At 45.0% G+C, this 19,940-nt stretch overlaps 1 protein-coding gene across 8 annotated transcripts in view; it reads left to right on the top strand.

Annotated features, from left to right (window-relative positions):
* NUP93 (nucleoporin 93) overlaps window positions 1-19,940 on the top strand; it is a 137,833-nt gene that overhangs the window by 97,078 nt on the left and 20,815 nt on the right. For all 8 annotated transcript variants that reach the window (XM_065566957.1, XM_065566959.1, XM_065566960.1 and 5 more), the window contains 4 exons: window positions 10,102-10,176; window positions 12,677-12,766; window positions 15,010-15,149; window positions 18,366-18,498. In XM_065566957.1, coding sequence (XP_065423029.1) covers window positions 10,102-10,176; window positions 12,677-12,766; window positions 15,010-15,149; window positions 18,366-18,498 — 438 coding nt within the window. The remainder of the gene's footprint in view (window positions 1-10,101; window positions 10,177-12,676; window positions 12,767-15,009; window positions 15,150-18,365; window positions 18,499-19,940) is intronic.

The following is a 19,940-nucleotide window of genomic DNA, read 5'->3' as shown; positions in this document are numbered from 1 at the left end:
CTCTGAAGCTCTGCCTGCCTACCTGGCCCTGCGTGTGGAACTGGGATCATTTCTGAAAATGCCACCATAGAGGTCCTGGATTTCAGTCTCTTCCCTAGCAGCCTAAATTTGGCCTCCGGGACATCTCTCCTACCCTTCCCTATGTCATTGGTACCTACATGTACCATGACCACCGGCTCCTCCCCAGCACTACACACAAGTCTGTCTAGATGTCTTGAGAGATCCGCAACCTTCGCAGCAGGCAGGCAAGTCACCATGCGGTTTTCCCGGTCATCATAAACCCAGCTATCTACATTTCTAATGATCGAATCTCCCATTACTAACACCTGCCTTTTCCTAGCAACTGGAGTTCCCTCCCCTGGAGAGGCAACCTCCGTGCAAGAGATAACCCCAGCACCATCTGGAAGGAGGGTCCCAACTATGGGAACGTTTCCCTCAGTTCCCGTTGACTGCTCTGCTTCCCTGGGCCTTTCATCCTCCTCAACAGCACAGGGGCTGTCTGACCAGAGGTGGGACAATTCTACACTGTCCCGGAAAGCCTCATCAACATACCTCTCTGCCTCCCTTAGCTCCTCCAGTTCCGCTACCCTGGCCTCCAAAGCCCGTACGTGGTCTCTGAGGGCCAGGAGCTCCTTGCACCGAATGCACACATACGCCACCCGCTCACAGGGCAGGTAATCATACATGCTACACTGAGCACAATAAACAGGATAGCCCCCACTCTGCTGCTGGGCTTCTGCCTGCATTGTCTCCTAGTTAATGAAAGGGCTGTTTAAGCAAAAGGTTTTGAATGTAGTTTGGTTTATAGGTTTTCAGGGGAATAAAGGGACCCCCGCTCCCTTCCCACTCCTCTTCCAAACTCCCTTGCGAAACTCCCTGTTAGCAGCCCCTGTTCGCAAAAAAGTTCCTTCCTACCACCTGTGACGGTCGTTGGAGCAGCTCTTCTCTTGCTACGACAAGCCATCCCCTAGTGGACTTTTCTTGTACTTGTAAATAGTTGAAAACTTAGTATTAGTTAATTCCAGTAGTCCATAGTTAGTTTAGATAACTTTTATTTGGGGGTTTTCCCCTCCACCACGTTTCCTCTCCCGGGGTCTGGGACATGCCTCGGTCTTAGGAGTTCAAACCGTGTGGGTCCTGTCCGAAGCCTATAACAAGGGGAGACCCACACGACTCCTGCTTAAAGTGTTTGGGGGAAGCCTGTTAGACTGAGAAGTGCAAAATCTGCAGAGGCCTCCGCCCAAGGACTAAGAAGGAGAGGGAATTTAGGCTGAAATTGCTCCTCATGGAATCTGCCCTTCATCCCCAGCCGGCACAGGCAGCGTCTGACCCCAAGCCCAGCTCTTTGGTATAGCATGCACCGGCCTCGGTACGAGAGGTTGCGGCACCGAGAAAGGACTTGGGTTACAGGGACCCTCGGCACTGCCATTCCCTGGCGCCAAAGATCACCTCCAATGCGAGTGCCTGGCACTGCTCCCATTTGCCGATCCTGCACAAAAGAAAGAAGACCGACAGAAGTCTCTCTCCCACTCGAGCAGTGGAGCGAGGAGGCACCAGCGCGGTGCGTTCTGCTCCGGGACACCCTGCTCTGGCTTGGACTCAGCTGGCATCGTCAACTCTGGCCTCACAGGAAGGTCCATCGAGTCCAGTTCTAGTGAAATCCCCAATGGAGGAGTTTCGGGGGAAGACAGAAACTTTCCCTCCACGCTGGACACCTTTGAGGCAGCGAGGGACCTCATAGCGGTGATGGGGCACAGTGCCTGCACTGGCTCTGCAGGGGCACAGTGCCTTCTAAGGGCAAGGCAGCGATGATGCGGCACCGCTCCCCGGCACAGTCTCACTCCATGCCGCCTTGGTTGCTGAGGTTGGAGGCCTCATCAGACTCGGAAGCGGAGTCGTACGCTTCTAGGCAAAGCCGGTACCACTCCAGACAAGAGGAAGGACAGCCATTGCCTATGATGCCATGGCACCAGCTCAATGGCCCTTCTGGACCATATGGGCCTACCACCAACCCCCAGGGCCAGGGTCCAGATCCTTGTAGGTGGTTTCAGAGACACGGGCCCCTCCATCATCGTCATCTTTAGCCCGGGAACCTCTGTGAGGCCAAGAGATGGCATGCAGGCTGGCACTAAGACCGCAGTGGGACCTGGCACCGGGGCCGGTTCCGAGACGATCACGGGCCTGGAAACCAGCACTGCTCCCAGCACCACGCAGGTCATTGCAGTGCAGGGGATCCCTGTGAGCCAGAAGGTTAGAAAGACCTGATGCCTCCTCCGGGCATCTTCCTCATCCTCCCCTGATGAAGCAGTGGCAGGCATATCCACCAGCTTCCGGCCATGGACAACAGAGCCCACAAAGAGTTGCTCAGAAGAGTGGCTCAGAATTTGGGCATGCAGGCAGAGGAGGTGTTGGAGGAGACTGACGCCATGATTGACATTCTCGTGCCTGAAGGTCTCTCGAGGGTGGCTTTGCCCCATCCATAACACTGCTAAAGCATTGTGGCACATGCCCGCCTCTCTTCCCCCCCCCACGGCCAAAGGGGTGGAGAGGAAATATTTTGTGCCTTCAAAAGGGTATGAGTACCTGTTCAGTCACCCTCAGCCGGGCACATTCGTGGTGGAGGCTGCCAACTGAAAGGAAAGGCAAGGACAACCGGGACCATCTCCTAAGTCCAAGGAGGCGAAGAAGCTGGATTTCTTCAGTAGGAAGGTTTATTCTACCAGGGGGCTCCAGCTTCACATTGCCAACCAGCAGGCAGTTATTAGCCGCTATAGTTTTAACTCTTGGAACATGTCCAAATGCAAGGAGCTACTGCCGGCGGACTCCCGCTCGGAGTTTTCTGCTGTCCTCAAGGAAGGCAAGGTAGTCGCGAGGATCTCCTTACAGACTTCCGTAGAATCAGCGGACTCGGCAACCCGGACTGTGTCGACAACCGTAGCCATAAGAAGGAGCTTGTGGCTTCAGGTGTCGGGGGTCCCACACGAAGTCCAGCAGACAATTCAAGAATTGCCATTCCACTGTTTAGGGCTTTTCTCAGAGCAAACCGACTCTAAGCTCCGCAGCCTGAAAGACTCACGGCCACTCTGAAGTCCCTGGGGCTTCATATGCCAGCCCCCCAGAGGAAGTAATTTAAGCCACAGCCTGCCCTTGGCTTCTACCCTGCTCCCCCTAGACAGGACTATAGCAGGAAGCGGGGCAGGAGTAATAGATGGAGACCCTCTCAGTCCTCCTCTAACCAGGGCCAGGGTTCAGCAAAGCAGCCCTCAGCCTCCAAGCCAAACTTTTGAAGGTGCGCATGGGGGTGACACACCAGTTCAGATCCTGGATCCTTCCCCTTCTTTTCTGAATCGTCTATCCCATTTCTACCATGCCTGGGCACAGATCACCTCAGACCAATGGGTCTTGATCACGGTAGAATTGGGATATTCTCTGCAATTCTGTTCCCTCCCTCCTTCCCCGTCCCTCTTCAGGGACCCTTCTCACAAGCAGCTCCTCATGCAGGAGATGCAAACGCTCCTACTACTCAAGGCGGTAGAGGAAGTCCCTCTAGAGTTCAGGGGCAGGGGGTTCTATTCCCGGTATTTCCGAATCCCGAAGGCCAAGGGTGGATTCATACCTATTTTAGACCTGCAAAACCTCAACAGATTCATGAAAAAGATAAAGTTCCGCATGGTCTCCCTGGCTTCCATTATCGCCTCCCTGGATCCGGGGGACTGGTACACCGCCCTCGACTTGAAGGACACTTACTTTCACGTGTCCATAGTCCTGTCCCACAGATGGTTCTTCCGCTTTGTGGTCACTGTCAGTTTACAGTTCTCCTCTTGGCAGCCCCTGGGGTGTTCACCAGATGCATGTCGGTGATGGCAGCCTTCCTGCAGAAACAGCAGGTGCAAGTATTCCCATACCTCGATGACTGGATAATCAAAGGCCGCTCCAGGGACCAAGTGGAGGCCCATGCGAGCCTAGTTCGGACAATGTTCCACAGGCTCGGCCTGATACTGAATGCTGCAAAGTCGACCTTAATCCCTACTCGGAGATAGAGTTCATCGGAGCTCTCCTGGATTCCAGTCAAGCCAGGGCATTCCTTTCGGAAACTCGCTTTCTCACCATGGGCGCCATCATAGACAAGCTCGGGCGATACCACACCGCTACAGCGCGAAATTGCCTGAAGCTGCTCGGCTATATGACTGCCTGTATGTATGTAGTACAGCACGCCAGGCTGCAGCTCCGCCCCCTTCAGGCTTGGCTAGCCTTGGTGTACAGGCCGAACCGAGACCTCCTAGACAAGTTGGTCTCCTCCAGTTATTGAGTCCCTCAGGTGGTGTCTCGACCCGCAAGCAGTATGTGCGGGAGTGCCCTTCTCTGGGCCCCAACCCTCGCTGTCTCTAGTAACGGACGTGTCAATGATGGGTTGGGGGGTGTGCACTTAGGAAGAATCAGGACTCGAGGTCTCTGGTCCCAAGCTGAACTTTTTCTTCGCATCAGCTTCAGGAGCTATGTGCGGTTTGCCCTGCTTGCCAGATATTTCAAACCCATCTGCAGGATAGATGGGTATCAGAATTGACAGACGTTACAACAGCGATGTTCTATATAAACAAACAGGGTGGTGCTCACCCCTCTCCCCTGTGTCAGGAAGCCCTCAAGCTGTGGGACTTCTGCATTGCCCACGCCATACATCTGGAGGCATTGCACCTTCTGGGCTCTCAGAATGAACTGGCCGATCATCTCAACAGGTCCTTTCACAACCACGAGTGGTCCCTACGCCTGGATGTCATAATCAACATCCTCCAGAGGTGGGGATTTCTCCAGCTAGAGTTGTTCGCAACATGGTTCAACAGGAAGCGTCAGCAGTTCTGGTCCTTCCTGAATCACAGCCCTGGTTCGCTCGCGGACACCTTTCTCCTCCCTTGGAAGGGGCACCTACTGTACGCATTCCCGGCCTTCCCGCTCATGCACAAGCTCCTGCTGAAGGTCAGAAGAGAGGGAGCATCAACAATCTTTATAGCGCCAGCTTGGCCATGTCAACACAGGTTCGCCATGCTTCTAGACCTGTCAGTGGACACACCTATAACACAGCCCCTGGTCCCGGACTTGATCACTCAGGACCACGGCCACCTCCAGCATCCCAATCTAGAGTCTCTCCACCTCACAGCATGGAACTGCTGTGGCTAAACCTCTTGGAGCTCGCATGCTCAGACTCCGTTAGGGAAGTTCTCGTTGGCAGCAGAAAACCATCCACTCGAGCCACTTATCTGGCTAAGTGGAAGAGATTCTCAGTCTGATTTCTGCAAAAAGACACTCTGTCATTATAGTCATTGATTCCCATTATCTTGGACTATTTACTACATCTGAAACAGCAGGGCTTGGCAGTGTCGTCAATTAAGGTGCACCTGGCCGCCATCTCGGCTTGCCGTCCCGGTCAGTATTCACTAACCCCATGGTTGGCCACTTCCTCAAAGGACTAGATAGCCGATCCCCCCATGGGATGTCAACCTGGTGCTTCCAGTGTCGTCCCAAAGGAGCTTGTTATTGATCACAGCTTGTATCAGAGCATGCTACAAGCAAAGATACCTGTCCCAGCATTGACAGCGCACTCCACAAGGGTGCAGGCTTCCTTGGCAGCATTCCTGGTGCAGGTCCCCATTCAGGACATCTGCAGGGCAGCGAGGTGGTCATCAATCCACACCTTTATGTCACACTACGCCATTACTCAGCAGGCTAGAGACGATGCAGTATTTGGCAGAGTGGTGCTGCAGTCTGCAACTTGGTGAACTCTGACCCCTCCTCCTGGGAACTGCTTGGGAGTCACCTACTTGGAATGGACATGAGCAAGCACTCGAAGAAAAATACCAAAACGTAACTGTTGTTCTTTGAGATGTGCTGCTCCTGTCCATTCCAAGACCTGCCCGCCTATCCCTCTGTTGGAGTACTCCAGCAAGAGGGAACTGAGGAGGTGGCGGTTCGGCAGGGACCTATATACACTGCTGTGAAGGTGTGACTCCAGGGGCCTCCACAGCTGACCCAACAGGTACCGCTAGGGGACAAACCTTCTGATGACTGCAAGCGATGTGCACACACCTACTTGGAATGGACGTAAGCAACACATCTCGAAGAACAACAGTTACGAAACGTAGGTCATCGTTTTTTCCATCACATTGACTCAGCCAGAAAAATTCCATGGGACAACCTGATTTAAAAAGAATCCAGAGGCCTAGCTGGAATTCAAATCTAAAGTGGCAAAACAGGGAACTAAACCTGTTCCTGAAGCTCTTCTAATAAGAAGTGAAAGGTGGGATGTGGGGAATGCAAAAGGAAGGGAAACAACAATTTTGTAAACTCCTGGAATTCTTTTTATGTGTTGCTGAAAGGTGGAGACAATGGATATTTAAAGAACGTACTGTCACTCTAGCAGTTCTCATCTCTGGCAGATGGTTAATAAAGATGATTTTCAAAACCATAAAGGTTATGATGAAATTAAAACTGGAGGAAAGAAAATTAGACACGTTTTTAAAAAAAATCCCTGTAACAGTTGTTTGCTAGTTTGACGTGTATTTTAAATTCAGATGTTAACTTGTGCATTTCAGCCTGTCAGTCATACAGCCTTGTAGAGTAGCAGCCACATACATGTTCAGTGCTGCAAAATGATAGTGGAGGAGAAAGAAATCAGATTCAGAGATGAAAGCCTCAATCTTTATATTTGTGGCATTCAGGCATTGACTGAAAAGTGACATTAAGTCACAACGAACCCACCCACCCCCAGCTTGTGTTAGCAGTTGAGATCTCATCAGTGAATAATGATGGAGTCCATAATTTAGCATTTCTTTAAATAGTTCTGCAATTTATCTGGCACAGCAGAGGGAGAGACTGCAAAGCACCATTTCTGCCTTCACCTCTGTTTCCCAGGAAACCTGCTTTAACAGCTTCTTTGTTCTTCAGAACAAAGCTTTTGTCGTTATTTAGGTGGGTTTAGAGGAATATGTATCAGCTGATTTGGCACTGAAAGAAGCATAGAAACACTTCTAAGTATTGGGATCCACTAGGAATGACTCTTAAAGATTTTTAAAATGTGAGTTTATTGGTATACAATGTGTTTTTTAAACATGTTTTTTTAGTTTGGGGAAATTATTAATCTTAGTACTTAAATTCACCAGTCTTTAATTATTTATAATCTCGTGGGCATGTTTTTCATATTTTCATATTTTTCAAATATCTCCATATTTTAAATAGTTCTTCACTGCACTGTTGCCAAGAAATGAAAACAGCAAATAAATCCATATCTACTATTCTGCATAATGCAGCTAAAAATGATGGTCCAAATTTGGCTCAATTTTGTTTGAGCCAAGGGGTTGCAAAACACCAATGTTCTGAGCTTCTGATAAGTTTCTGGGTGGAATTCCTGGTTCTGGGACCCTATTAGCTAAGAGACAGCTTCTCTCCCTTTGCTATACTTGTATTTAGTTATTCCGATTTAAGTGCAAGGATGCACCTGTCCAAAGCTCTTAAACTCTTCCCAATTTATGGTCACAATCCATGCAGGACAATATACCCAGCAATGTAACAGAGCCGGAACTCAACAAAAATTATATCAACTTAACCAGCCCTCAAGTCAATATATATAAAATATACCCCAGAAAAATATACCCCAGTCATTCCACAAGGCTCCTGCAAGTAGCCATTGCCGTGTGCCTGGAAGGTCAATAGATTTGGGCCATTTTAGATTAAAGTTGGGGACACAAGGAGCCCGTGTAAAGAACATCTTGCCAACCGTTCCCTCTCGGCTATACCCAGAGGCGTCCAGTTTAAAAATCTCCACTGACAGCAGCCGTGGCATTAACACACACACAGAGAGAGTCTCTGAGGTGCAGAACCCAGGCCATTTAAGGACATAGGTACTGCCATACTGGACCATGGCAGAATTCGTCTAATCCAATGTGGCAATACCAGTGGCTATACCAGATGCTTCAGAGGAAGATGCAAGAAAACCTTAAGCGGTAATTATGGAATATCCTGCCCATAGGTGAAAAGTGGTGCCTAGAGTTTTGGCTAGGTGCCAGAGAAATCAAAACCAATCAGTCAATCAGCTAAACCTCATTTCCAAGTCGCTGCTGACATAATAAATGATTCCAGCACAAACACACTGGGAAGTAAACCAAAAAAGCCATGGTAACATAAATCCTTGTTAAAATCAGAGTGGGAAATCAGTATTTTGTCAAATACAAAGGGACAAAATTGGGAGGGAAAGGTTTTAAAAAAATATTTTCAAGTATCTGTTTGACACTACTTTAATAGTAGTAGGTAATAAACTTGGCAGTGTGATTTTAATACTGTCTTTTTAAGTCTTATGATTTTTTGGTGTGAAATATTGATTTTAAACAAATGTAGGAAATACAGTAAAAAAATAGAACAATGTCCAATTTATGAGGTGAGAGTTAAATAGAGACCCCTTGTGAACGCAGCAAAAATGAGACACTCTCTCGAGTTTCAGATGCTGAATAAAAGTGTTATTTAATGGAAGGTGGATATTCTATTGCAATTAATCGCAGTAAGTGCTGCCAAAGCACAACGAATTTCAACAGATCTGAAGATGGCTTGACTGGACTAAACGAGAAGTGAAAAGAAAACCCATCCTGGAGCTGACTGTTCAAACAAAGACTGTTTAAAGATAAAGACTTGCTTAGACAGGCAGGCATGGCAAACTGAGCCTTTCCAATAATGGATATGACATGTCATTAAGCAATGTCTTTAGGTGATCTGATCTACACACAAGAGTATTAACACTCTGGATAGGTTACAAATAGGGAAAATAAGACCTTTGACAATATTGATAAAGTGAAGCCCAATAGATAATGGCTGGGGTCCAGCCAGCCATAACTGGCTTTAACATTAAAATGCTTATTTTAAAAACTATCCAACCCCACATGCTTTTTATCAGAATAAGTAACTAATTCCAATTTAGAGGCCATATAGGTGGACATGTGTTTTGCTTTATAAATACATAACTTAATATAATTATCTATAAGGGAATACTGTGCAAAGGATAACTGGCATTAAAAAAATGACTCCTCCTACCAAAACACAGGAGGAGATGTTAACAAACATAGCTTGAATTGGAGGGAATTGTATTTTGGTTGGTAAAATCCAAACACCTGCTCTGTCTTGATCAAGTATGTTCCATTGGAAATAGCCTCTTTCCAATAGCATTGAGCATTCACATTTAGCCATGGCTGTACAGACAAACGGGCCCGCAATTTGTGATGGCCATTTGACAATGCAGCCTTATCGCACTACAGTAGCATGGATTTAGTTTATTCCACCTTTAAGAGAAGAACAGAATCTTAACACAGAGAAGTTGTGGTGAGCTATCCCCCAGTATCAAGCCAATATGTCTCAAGCCTGGGTCACCTTTCTGGATGAGAAAATGGTTTATTCTCCAGGTCCAATCACTCACTGACCTCTCTCTGCTAAGGTTGCCAGCAATGGAGGGCCAACTTTGGTAGGTAGTGTAATGTTCTTATTCCTTTGTGAGTCTCAATACATTTCAGTGGGGCAAAATAGGAACATAAGAATTGCCACATAGGATGGAGCCAATGGTCCTTCAAGTTCAATGTCTTGTCTCTGACCAAAGCCAATATCAAATGCTTCACAGGAAGGTATGCAGCATTGTAATAAACAATATTTCAGTAACCATAAGCAGAGAAATAATTATAAAATGCCTTCTGAGGGGGTTCCTTCCTAATCCGAAAAAGTGAATGGTTGGTTTGTGTGCTGGGTCAGGAAGGCTTCTGCTCTTTTATACATTTAGCATCAAGTTTACATGGTACTAAGCTTACAATAGAGTAGTTCAGTGACATTGAGTGTGGATTTCTACATGTGAAGAGTTCAGCAATAGGTTGCTATGTTTTGCCTCTTGAGCATGTCTGGCCACAAGCAGTTTCGCATTTGCTGTCTTGTGAATAGGTAAGAGGTAGAAACAAACACATTGGAGTGGTTTGACCTGTTTGGTGTGGTGCATCACAAAGAGGCTGAACTAAAAATGCATGCTAAGGAGCTGCTATATTTGAACAACAGACTCCTTAATCACTACTGTTTCTTGTTCAACAGCCCAGTTGCATCAGTGAGTTGGGTCCTCCAGGTCGCAGCTCTTTGGATAGCGTGGAGATGGCCTATGCCCGACAAGTGAGTATGCTGAAAGGGGATAACAAATCATTGCCAATGTGTCTTAGCCATGACAGACATGGGAGAACAAAATGGGAGAAGCCCTTAGTGAGTGAAAAGAGGTACATCAGGACAGGGATGACAGCACCTGGCTGGGATTAAAATGCAGTCAAGAAAAGACAAGAAACTTAGCCTGACTTTTTCCTCAGAAATGTGCTTCTCTCTCTACTGCACAATTTTGCATCTAAAGGTGATGCTGATACCATGTGTAATTATCCAGATCATTCATGGTTATATAGTAAATGGAAACTTTTTTATCCTTTTTATGTGCGACTTTCCAAACTCATTTTAAAATGTAAAAGTATTCAAACCAACACTCTACATTCTTGTAGTTTTTCAGATTTCTAAGGCACCCTTTGTGATTGGGGATGTGGCGGTGGGGAAAGAGATTCAAATATTAATTATGGCAGTTGTCAAGTTTTATATCCAGTTTTAACTGGTCACTTATGAGGAACTGCAGAACACCAGGGCTGAATTAGAAGGCCGCATTGGAATTGATCTGAAAGATTTCAGGAGAAGATATTCAATCTATTCATAATCATAAGCAATTAATTTCCTTTTTTATTCAAAGACTAAGGTTCTGATTACCAGTAATGTTGGAAGAAAAATAAAAGACAGATACTTGATTTTCAGAATTGCACACGCAAAACTGTGCGCCCAGTTCCTTGCACTGAATTACCAGGTTTACATGCATAAATCAGATATTTGTGCAGACAGATGGTTAGTTACACATCTGTTTTTCATTTCTGTATGCACTCATGGTAACTGTGTACAGAATTAGTTACACATTGATCAACTTGTTTTTTAAGATTGGGGCCAAAATACCTCTGTTCACTTAGCATCAGTTCTGATTCTGTTCTATTTGTTAATCCATAATTAATTAGTTGGTTCCCATCTACGCTGTAGAACTATGGTGCTAAAGCCCCCATACAATATGGTTCGAGCCATGTTTTTAGGTTACAGGAAGATCATTCCTCATTTTTCTGGAATAGACTTGGTTTACTCTAATAGCCCATGAATATAGGAATACTTCTAAATTCAGTAAATAAGAACCGAGGACTGCAAAAACCGAGGACCTGAATTTTAAAGGTACTAGCACCTTCAGCTGCTATGGATTTCAGTGGAAGTTTAGGGTGCTCAGCACCTCTAAAAATCAGATTATTGTTACAAACTGTCTCCATATGGTGTCAGTAGCTATTTAATAAAACTACAGTGAAGTTCTTTTTAATACGGGATAAAATAATTGTTCCATGCAGCAGCCCAGAACCATTCACAGGAGCACAGTGAAGTCCAGTTTAATTGACTGCCTGGTAATGGAATAGTTCAGAGGCCTAGCCCACTGCTGTAGTGGTAGAGGAATGCATTACCATCATGAGGGCAGTTCCTTTCATCTCTGCTAGGAACACAGAGGAGACAATAGTCTATCCAGCTGTGGAGAGTGGGGGGGAGCCTTTTGTCAGTCTCCAACACTCCCTTCCAGGTAACTGCCTAGAAGGTTTTCAGAGGGAGCTCTAATTAGCCCTTTTACCTGGAAGGGAAGGTTTCTGGACTGGGAATGAAGGAAAATGTTGCAAAGTAGTAGCTAAAATAAGATCAAGATTTTTAAAAATGGGCATTAGGCTCCTAAATCCTTATTCAGGCACCTGAAAAAGTGGGCTGAAGTCATCTCTGAAAATGGATGTGCCCAAATGAGGGTTTAGGAGCAATTTTTGAAAATCTTCACCTAACTTCTAATACACAAATAACTGAACTGTAATGGAAAATTGATCTGTTCAATGCATACATTTCTCTATACGTCAATTACAGTCCTCAATCCTTAAAAATTCCTCGAAGAGAGGGCAATGTTAGAGCAGCTTGGTCAATGTTCAGTGGAATTCACTCTGCAGGGCAGATAATCTCTTGCAGGACTGGAGGAATTTTAAGGCTCTAGGATGGTAATGAAAGGAATACTTTTTCTCTTGCAACACAGCTTTATTTAACAAGTTTTCTGCTGTAACGGTTGCTCTGGGTCAGGGTTTTATAAACACTGCTACCACTAAGGGACTTAATATTACGGTTTCCAGAATTCTGTTCCTGTCTCTTCAACAGAAATGAGAGTGGTATACAGTGAAATGTCACTCTGGCAGTCATATATCTGCCAGCACTTTTCCCTCCTACGTTGCAATTAGTCTAACATAGCAACCAGTGCAAAGCTCTGCCATGCAGAACAACTGAATAACTGTATCGTTCCTGACATTCAGGCAGCTCTGGGGCTGTGGTAGTTTTGTGGAGGTGCATTTCATGTTGCTGCCCATCCCTCCCTTTCTGTCCCGGATAGAAGGCAGCTGATGTGGGAAGAAAACTGGCTAGAGACCCTGAAGGCCATCCAGTCTTGAAGCCTGTTTCACATTCTGCTGCTGTAGCAGGGTGGAGGAAAGAATCATATGCATTGTGAAAATTGCTCACTTTTGATACATTTCAGATTTATATTTATAATGAGAAGATAGTGAACGGACATCTGCAGCCTAACCTGGTAGACTTTTGTGTTGCTGTTGCTGAACAGGATGATAAGGTAATGCCAATAAGTTAACATAGGGAGATGTACTTAATCTGCTTTCAGCTGTGGTTAGCAGCCTGCTGATAATTACAAAAATGTACTGATATCACAAGAAAAAATTGCATTGCTCTACAGAAAATAACGAGCCAGGAATGCAATCTTCTTTCAGCAGGGCCCATGTGGTAAACTCAGGGACTGAAATTCTATTTACAGTGAGGTAGAAAAAATTGCCGTTTCATTGCATTGTGATCCTTAGAAACAAGTATTTCACTTTAAATGGATCCTGTTGTGTCTTGCTTTAAAAACAGGACCCCCTGATATCCACATGTGCCATTGTTTACATGTGCTTTCAAAGCCTTTCTGAATGAAAGGACTAAGCTTCAGATCTGGATTATGGAAAATGTAGGTTGGTCCCCAATAATAATTCTGGCTCGTGTTTAAACCCAAGCACCGACTAAATAGCCTCGCAGTGGCTTTAAATCAACATTAAATCTCCTTTTCCTATTTCACTCCTTCAGCTGGATTGCTAGGATAGCAGACTCCTTGAAATATATTGTGCTGTGAACTTTAATTCATCAAGTCTCAGCTTTGTTCCAGATTGTGCCACCTATCTGGGAAACCCCTTCACCTTCTTGCTGGCCCGTGGCCGTCTCTAAAGGTGCTATTGCAAAATAACACGGCTTTTGGACTTGCTGCTGTTTTTGCTTTTCTTCTTTTCCCTCCACAATATTTCATTTTACAGTAACACCTCAGAGTTCCCATAAGCACCAGGGATGCATTGTGCTCGGCACGTTCCCAATGCACAGCTGGACATAGTACCGGAGCCAGAGATCTTCATTGTATAATTTAGCAGTGCTAACCTTTTACTGAGTATTGCAGCGCTTTTGTATTCTTTTTCTGTACTTGTGCATTATTTTATTTTCATGTAAGTTATCCTTTTAAAAAAAAATCCTTGAAGAAATTACCAGTTGGCTAGACATCTTGCAGGTGATGAAAGAGCCTGATTCTGCGCTCAATTACATTGGTGTAAGTCAGGAATGACTCCATTGCAATGGAAAAGCAGAGTCTCGCTCGGAGAGCTTTCAGATGAAAGAATAACAGGGAGGGGCTTTTATCAAGAAGGGTAAAAAAAGGTGAAAAGACTTTTTTAATGTTGTTATCCGTACATCAGTGTCCTTCACACAACTGTTCTCGATGAGGTGGGTGTAGGCTTAAAGCAGAAGGGTTGTAAGGAGAGAGATTGAATGCGTATATGACTCACGCTTGGGGGAAGAAAGGAAGTTCTAGATCAGTACAAGTGATAGTGTCTACTGTACTTATAACACTCCCCCGCTTTCCTCCAAAACAAATGCACAGACTATGGAGAGCTGTGGGAAGAGGACAGGGAAATGACTAATACTAGAAAGTAAAGCCAGTTTGGAGGTTGCCAAACCAGGTGTCCAAAATTTCTTGGCCATCTAACAAACCTAAATGACTTTGAATGTACACCTGTAATTGAGATCTAACAGACGCTGAGGGCTTTGAGCAATTCTGTATTCATTTTAACAGAGACAACTCAATGAGTTTCAGTGCTCTTGTCACATTGAAGTATCGTGGATGAAATTCCGACCTCATTGGAGTCGATGGCAAAACTCCCATTGATTTCAGTATGGTCAGGATTTCATCCCATGTGTCTTACTATTTTACCTGTGCGTATTGATAACTTAATCCACACGAGCATGTAGAGCTAGGCCTCAGGGTCTCCGCATTTTTCATAATGTGGACCACATCTGAACAGAGAGAGTCTTGTGGATACATCCCCTCCTGTTTGTGATTCCATAACTTCACAGGGCAACTACAGCAAGTGTTTATCCGGAAACTATGGCTAGGAAAGTATTTGTTTTAGAGTGATATAATGACTGGAAACAAGGAAGCAGAACCATCACCAAGTCCCCAACCAGCTCTCTGAAAGCCATAGTCAGTCATCTGTGGACCACAGTCAGGCAAAATCTTTGCAGGCAAATGCTCCTTTAAAGGGGGTAGATGCAGAGGAGGTTGGGAACATCATTATCAGCCTAATTCTGGCATGCGTCCTGTCACCTGGACTCATTCTGTCAGGCAGACAGATGGCTTACCCTGATGTGTGCTTCTAATGTCTTTGTTATAAGTCTTGACTAGCTGTAACTTATCCTTTTTTATGTAAACTCTCATACTGCTCAGACTAGGTAAATCTCTAATGGCTGTAATAATCACTGTTGTATGAACGGGTTCATTTCTAGAATATCTCGGATATGTGGGCCATGGTTAAACTAATGACAGAGGTATTGCTGGTTCCTGCAAGCGATGCGTTGAAAGTCCGGACCAACATGGAGGTGCGCATGGAGTTTGTAAGGCAGGCTCTGCGTTACCTAGAACAAAGGTAAGGCAAACATAATGGAGAAAAGCATCCTTGAGAGATCCTAAGTAATTACATACAGCAACAACTTTCCTGTGACTCCACTGGTATTCTCTAAATAGATACATGCACACACTGAAGGTTAGTGAATAAGACAGAACAACCTAATTCTGTCTTCAGAAATGCCTGTTCCCCATCATGCTGCTGCTCTGCAGGGCTGAGAGCAGCCACTGGGATAGAGAACGATTCCAGTTTTGAAAAAATTCTTGAGTCCATTGGGAGACTGTTTTGAAGACATAACCACTCTTTATTATTCCTTTCCTGTCACTCTTTATGTACTCGTCACAGTGGCAAACAGGCGCTGGACATAATACAACTAATTGAAATAGATAAATTATCCCCGCCTTAAAAAAAAAGTCTCCCTCTTCTTCATTCCCTTCGGGATGCTAATGACATGGAGATACTAGAAACTAGAGCTGGGTGAAAGTGGTGATGCTTTGCTGAAAAGTTTGTGTAAATGCAATTCTCCTTCCTTTTCATGCAGTGACCCTGAACATTTTTTATTTTTTTGGTGTGAAATTGCAGGACACTGCAGCTGAAACATATGGAAAGGGGCGAGGGAGGGAATGCTTTCATAACTCCGTGCTTGTGAGACTGCAAAAGGAGCTAGACGTGACCTGTTTTCGTGTGTGTGTGTGTGTGTGTGTGTGTGTGTGTGTGTGTGTGTGTGTGTTTGCAGTAGAAGTCCTGCAAAATTTAAGTTTGCCATGAACAAACCCATTAATGCGTTTGTTCCTAATGATTATGAAGCCTGTTGTTTTCCCACCTGCCTCTCCAAGTTACGGCGTGAAAACACCGGTAAATCAATAGCCAGCGTTTTGTCAGTTTGCTTGTAGGGAAGAGAGCCACAGAGAGTCTGATGGAATTTAGGCCAGACACAGATCATCAGTCCCAGCAAATAGCACAAACTGTCAGAACTTGAACAAGGTGTGTGCACAGTTACGTGCATAGAACAACTGCAGCAACAGGTAGAGTGCCCACAAAGTTAGGATTCAATGCAAGATTCCACTGACTGTGTGTTGAGCATTACAAAAGCTGAACTGTTCATTGCATGTGTAATCACAGAGTTGACTATGAGAGTGTCCTTCCTTCCAACAGCTGCCATCATGACATTAGCTGGAAAGTATGATCGTAGAGAGCAAACAATAGATATAACCTACTCCAGTTTTGTGTCGGGGTTGCTGAGGCACTGGGGCCTGATACAGTACGTTGGGATGAGGTGTTTTCCCCTCCCATCATAGCCTCCTTCTGACCACGAACAGTTGGTTGCCAGGCCTCATCAGTACGCTGTCGCTCATTATCACTCATGGGCTTCATGGCAGCATGCCCATCTGTTTCCAGATGAATGGACACATCAGAAGAATCCTCTGCTGCAAATTCTTCAGCATTAGCAATGCACAACAGGCCAATTCGGGTCTTAACCCAATTCGCTGAGTATCCAGCTTGGTAAATGATCACAGCCACATTAACTGCAAGCATAAAGCAGGCATGCAGTTGCATACACACTTTTTTTCTCGCACTGTTTTTGAAATGAGGCCCTTCAGGCTTACTATTTTTAAAGCCCAACTAACATGCTTTGCAGCATTAATTTTTATTTGCCATGAATTAGCCTACTGGCAAAGCAGACCCTTATGAGAGTGAACTTTCCCTGCTGGAGTCATCATGCCCCACCACCCCTTCAGGTATGCCTTCGGTAAATTGAAGTCACTCACAGCTGGCCTTGTGTCAGGTCATTTACAGCAGACATCTGTGGTCTTAAACCCTGAGGAACACATACTTAACTCAACCATAACTCTAGAGTTCCTACGAGGTGCCACTCTGATACTTTACTAAATTTAACATAGCTTTTCACACATGCATTTCAGTCTCACGTATTCGTCTTCTAGCCTGGTTTTCTGTAGCTTGCACACTAGCTAGAAGGCTGTTGAATTTCATTAGTTCATTATTGGCTGAAGGAAAAAGCAGGAGCTTGTCTGTCCCAGCCATCCATACAGTGTTGCTACAGTTTTTTAACTCCTATTCCGGCCCGTTCCCTGTAGTTTCAGTACATGGGGAGTTTTTTATTAGCTTGCCTCGGTGAATTACTTTCACTGCTTCCTGTAGAAGGTGTTTTCAAATCCACTTTCTGTGTGTAGAGACTTTGCATCTAAATTCTCTTTTTCCCCTGTGGTTCCCTTATGGTAAGTCAATGTCTCTGAAGTTTATCATTAAGGCCCTATTTAATTCGCAGTATTGTGGAAATTGCAGATCCCACAATGTTAGGCTTCCATCGCAGTTTTGATTTTAATTAGCTTGCTTTGCACACTCCACAATTTTGCATATATTTTGCGGTTTGCAACACTCTCTTTTTTTCTCCATTAGTCCACTAGAACACCATTTATCCGAGCTGACAATGGCGGGGCTCCGGCTGTCAGTTCCACGCATTAGTGACTGTAATATAGTTGCAGCAAAATGTCTGCTTATCAAAAAAAATTAGCAGAGCACTGCCGACCCCGGCCGAGCATCGCTGGCCCCAGCGGCCCCGGCCCCAGCAGCTCGGGCCGCCGGCCCCAGCGGCTCTGGCCCCCGGCCGAGCACCACGACCCCTCCCTCCCTATTTTCCCAGGCACGTCCGGCTTTTTGGGATTTCCTCCCGGACGGGGATTTGAGGCCCAAAAAGCCAGACATGTTCGGGAAAATCTGGACATATGGTAGTTCCAGCAAATATCTCTTAAACAAATAGGTTTTCTCTGGCTTTTCCAAATTATTTCCAAAGGTCCATTATTACTTTTCCACAATTTTTCACATCTTGTCCGCAGCTCACAATTATTTGACGAGCATCCCGTAATTCAAGTAGGGTCTTATTTATCATTTCTCCATCACAGAGATGGCAAGAGCATGTATATGGCATTTTAAATGTTATTTTGTGCTAGTTAGCATCGTTAGATGGAAATGTTGATTTTTTGCTAGCATGAGAGTTGAGCTGTAGTGCACTGGGAACTTCAAAACATACAATTTCTCAAATGATTTCCACATACAAACATCTACATTAAGGAACATAACTCCATGGATCGTGTTGCCCCCACGATAGTGTTTGCACTTCATAGTAATTCACTCAAAGATAGAGGGCTCTGTTGAACAGGAAAAGTCATGGGCTTTTGCAGGGCTTGTATTTTACTTTATTAAAATGCTTTCTTACAGTTACAAGAATTATACTTTGGTGACAGTCTTTGGAAACTTACACCAGGCTCAATTGGGTGGAGTACCTGGGACCTACCAACTAGTCTGCAGTTTCCTTAATATCAAACTCCCAGCACCTGTCCCCGGTCTCCAGGTATGTGCAGTACCGTTACTGATACAGCCAAAGTGCTATTGCACACTTCTTCACACTAGTGTAGGCAAGATGCCAGTGCAACCCCCTGATGATTTTATTTTATTTAGATTGCATTAGGCAGTGCTCTCTTTCCCCCCTCCTGAATAACAGTAACAGTTCATTGGTAAAATGGAGTATAGTAGATGGAAATCACTTGACTTGCTTTAGAAACAGTTACAAAATGGTGATTTTCTATATTTAAGCCTTAGAATTATGCATGTTAGAATTTTCTCTTAAAAGAGCATTCAAATATATCCAACTGTTTAAGATAGAAAAATCATACAGCTGTAGTTTTAAAGGGCTAAATTTAAACACATAAAAAGCAGTTTTCTTTTTGCTGCTACAGATTGCAGGTGCAAGTAATTTTGGGCACGACTTTGCACCCATAATGCTGTGCTGGCACAGTTGCTGCTATTGAGATGTCTAACTACTGAACCTGAAGTACAGGCAGAAATCAAGTATTCAGCAATCTAACCCAAACCACTCCACCCACCCATAACTGTAAGTGCAAAGTTGTGCCAACAGTTACGTGAACTGCCAAATTGTAGGTGCAACTAGGGAGGCTGGGTTGAGACCCTGTCAAAAATCAGATGAAAGATTTGCAAATACAGACAATTGGAAACAAAATAGTTGAAATTCAGCTCATTCTTCGCTGACCTGCTGAGACCCACGTTTAATGTTTTTTCCCCACCAGTAACAGCATCACTAATACTTTGTGGCCTAATCCAAAGCCCTTTGTAACAACTTCCATTGACTTAATTGGGCTTTGGATCAGCCCCTGAATGGCGAGCAGGAAATGTAATTCCCTATTCTGCTAGAGAATAGCCTCAATTTTTGCAGCTGGAACTTTGTTTTCTGCAGCTGGCAAGTTTCTGAGATCACCTTTAAAATAAAATCCGAATAACTGACAATAATTGGAAAGGGGGCTCTCTTTACAGAATTACCTCCTATTGAAGTACTAGTCCGAAGTGAACCCTTTCTTATATTTGCGGCTTCCGTACGCTAAAGCTTTGTATCCGCTTGAAGTTGGAATTCATTTTAGGGTTTTTGTTTTGTCCCTATCCGTAGTTGGGTGTATCTTCTCCCCAGCCAGGTCCCCTGCTGAGCGAGGAGAATGAACCTCAGCGCTCCAAATAATCAAGTAGAAGTAAAAGAATGTGGCTAGTGGGTGATTCGTAGGAGCTCAGATAGAGACTCGCGATGGTTGCCAGCAGCATGAAATCATGTATAGGTATATGGATGAGCAAATAGCTTAGCACATCACTTATGATAGTCAATAAAAATATTTATTCTTTCCATCACCAAGCCCTTCGGCGCTTTTGTGCCTGTTCTCTTAACCTTGAGCGTGGGCTCAAGGATGTGGTGATCTTAGCTGCGGAGTGCTTCTGTAGAAAGGTACAAAA

Source organism: Chrysemys picta, chromosome 14 (genome assembly GCF_011386835.1).
Source record: "Chrysemys picta bellii isolate R12L10 chromosome 14, ASM1138683v2, whole genome shotgun sequence".
Taxonomy (NCBI): domain Eukaryota; kingdom Metazoa; phylum Chordata; order Testudines; family Emydidae; genus Chrysemys; species Chrysemys picta.
The sequence above is the reverse complement of the archived record's forward strand: the minus strand, read 5'-3'. Positions and strand labels throughout refer to the sequence as shown.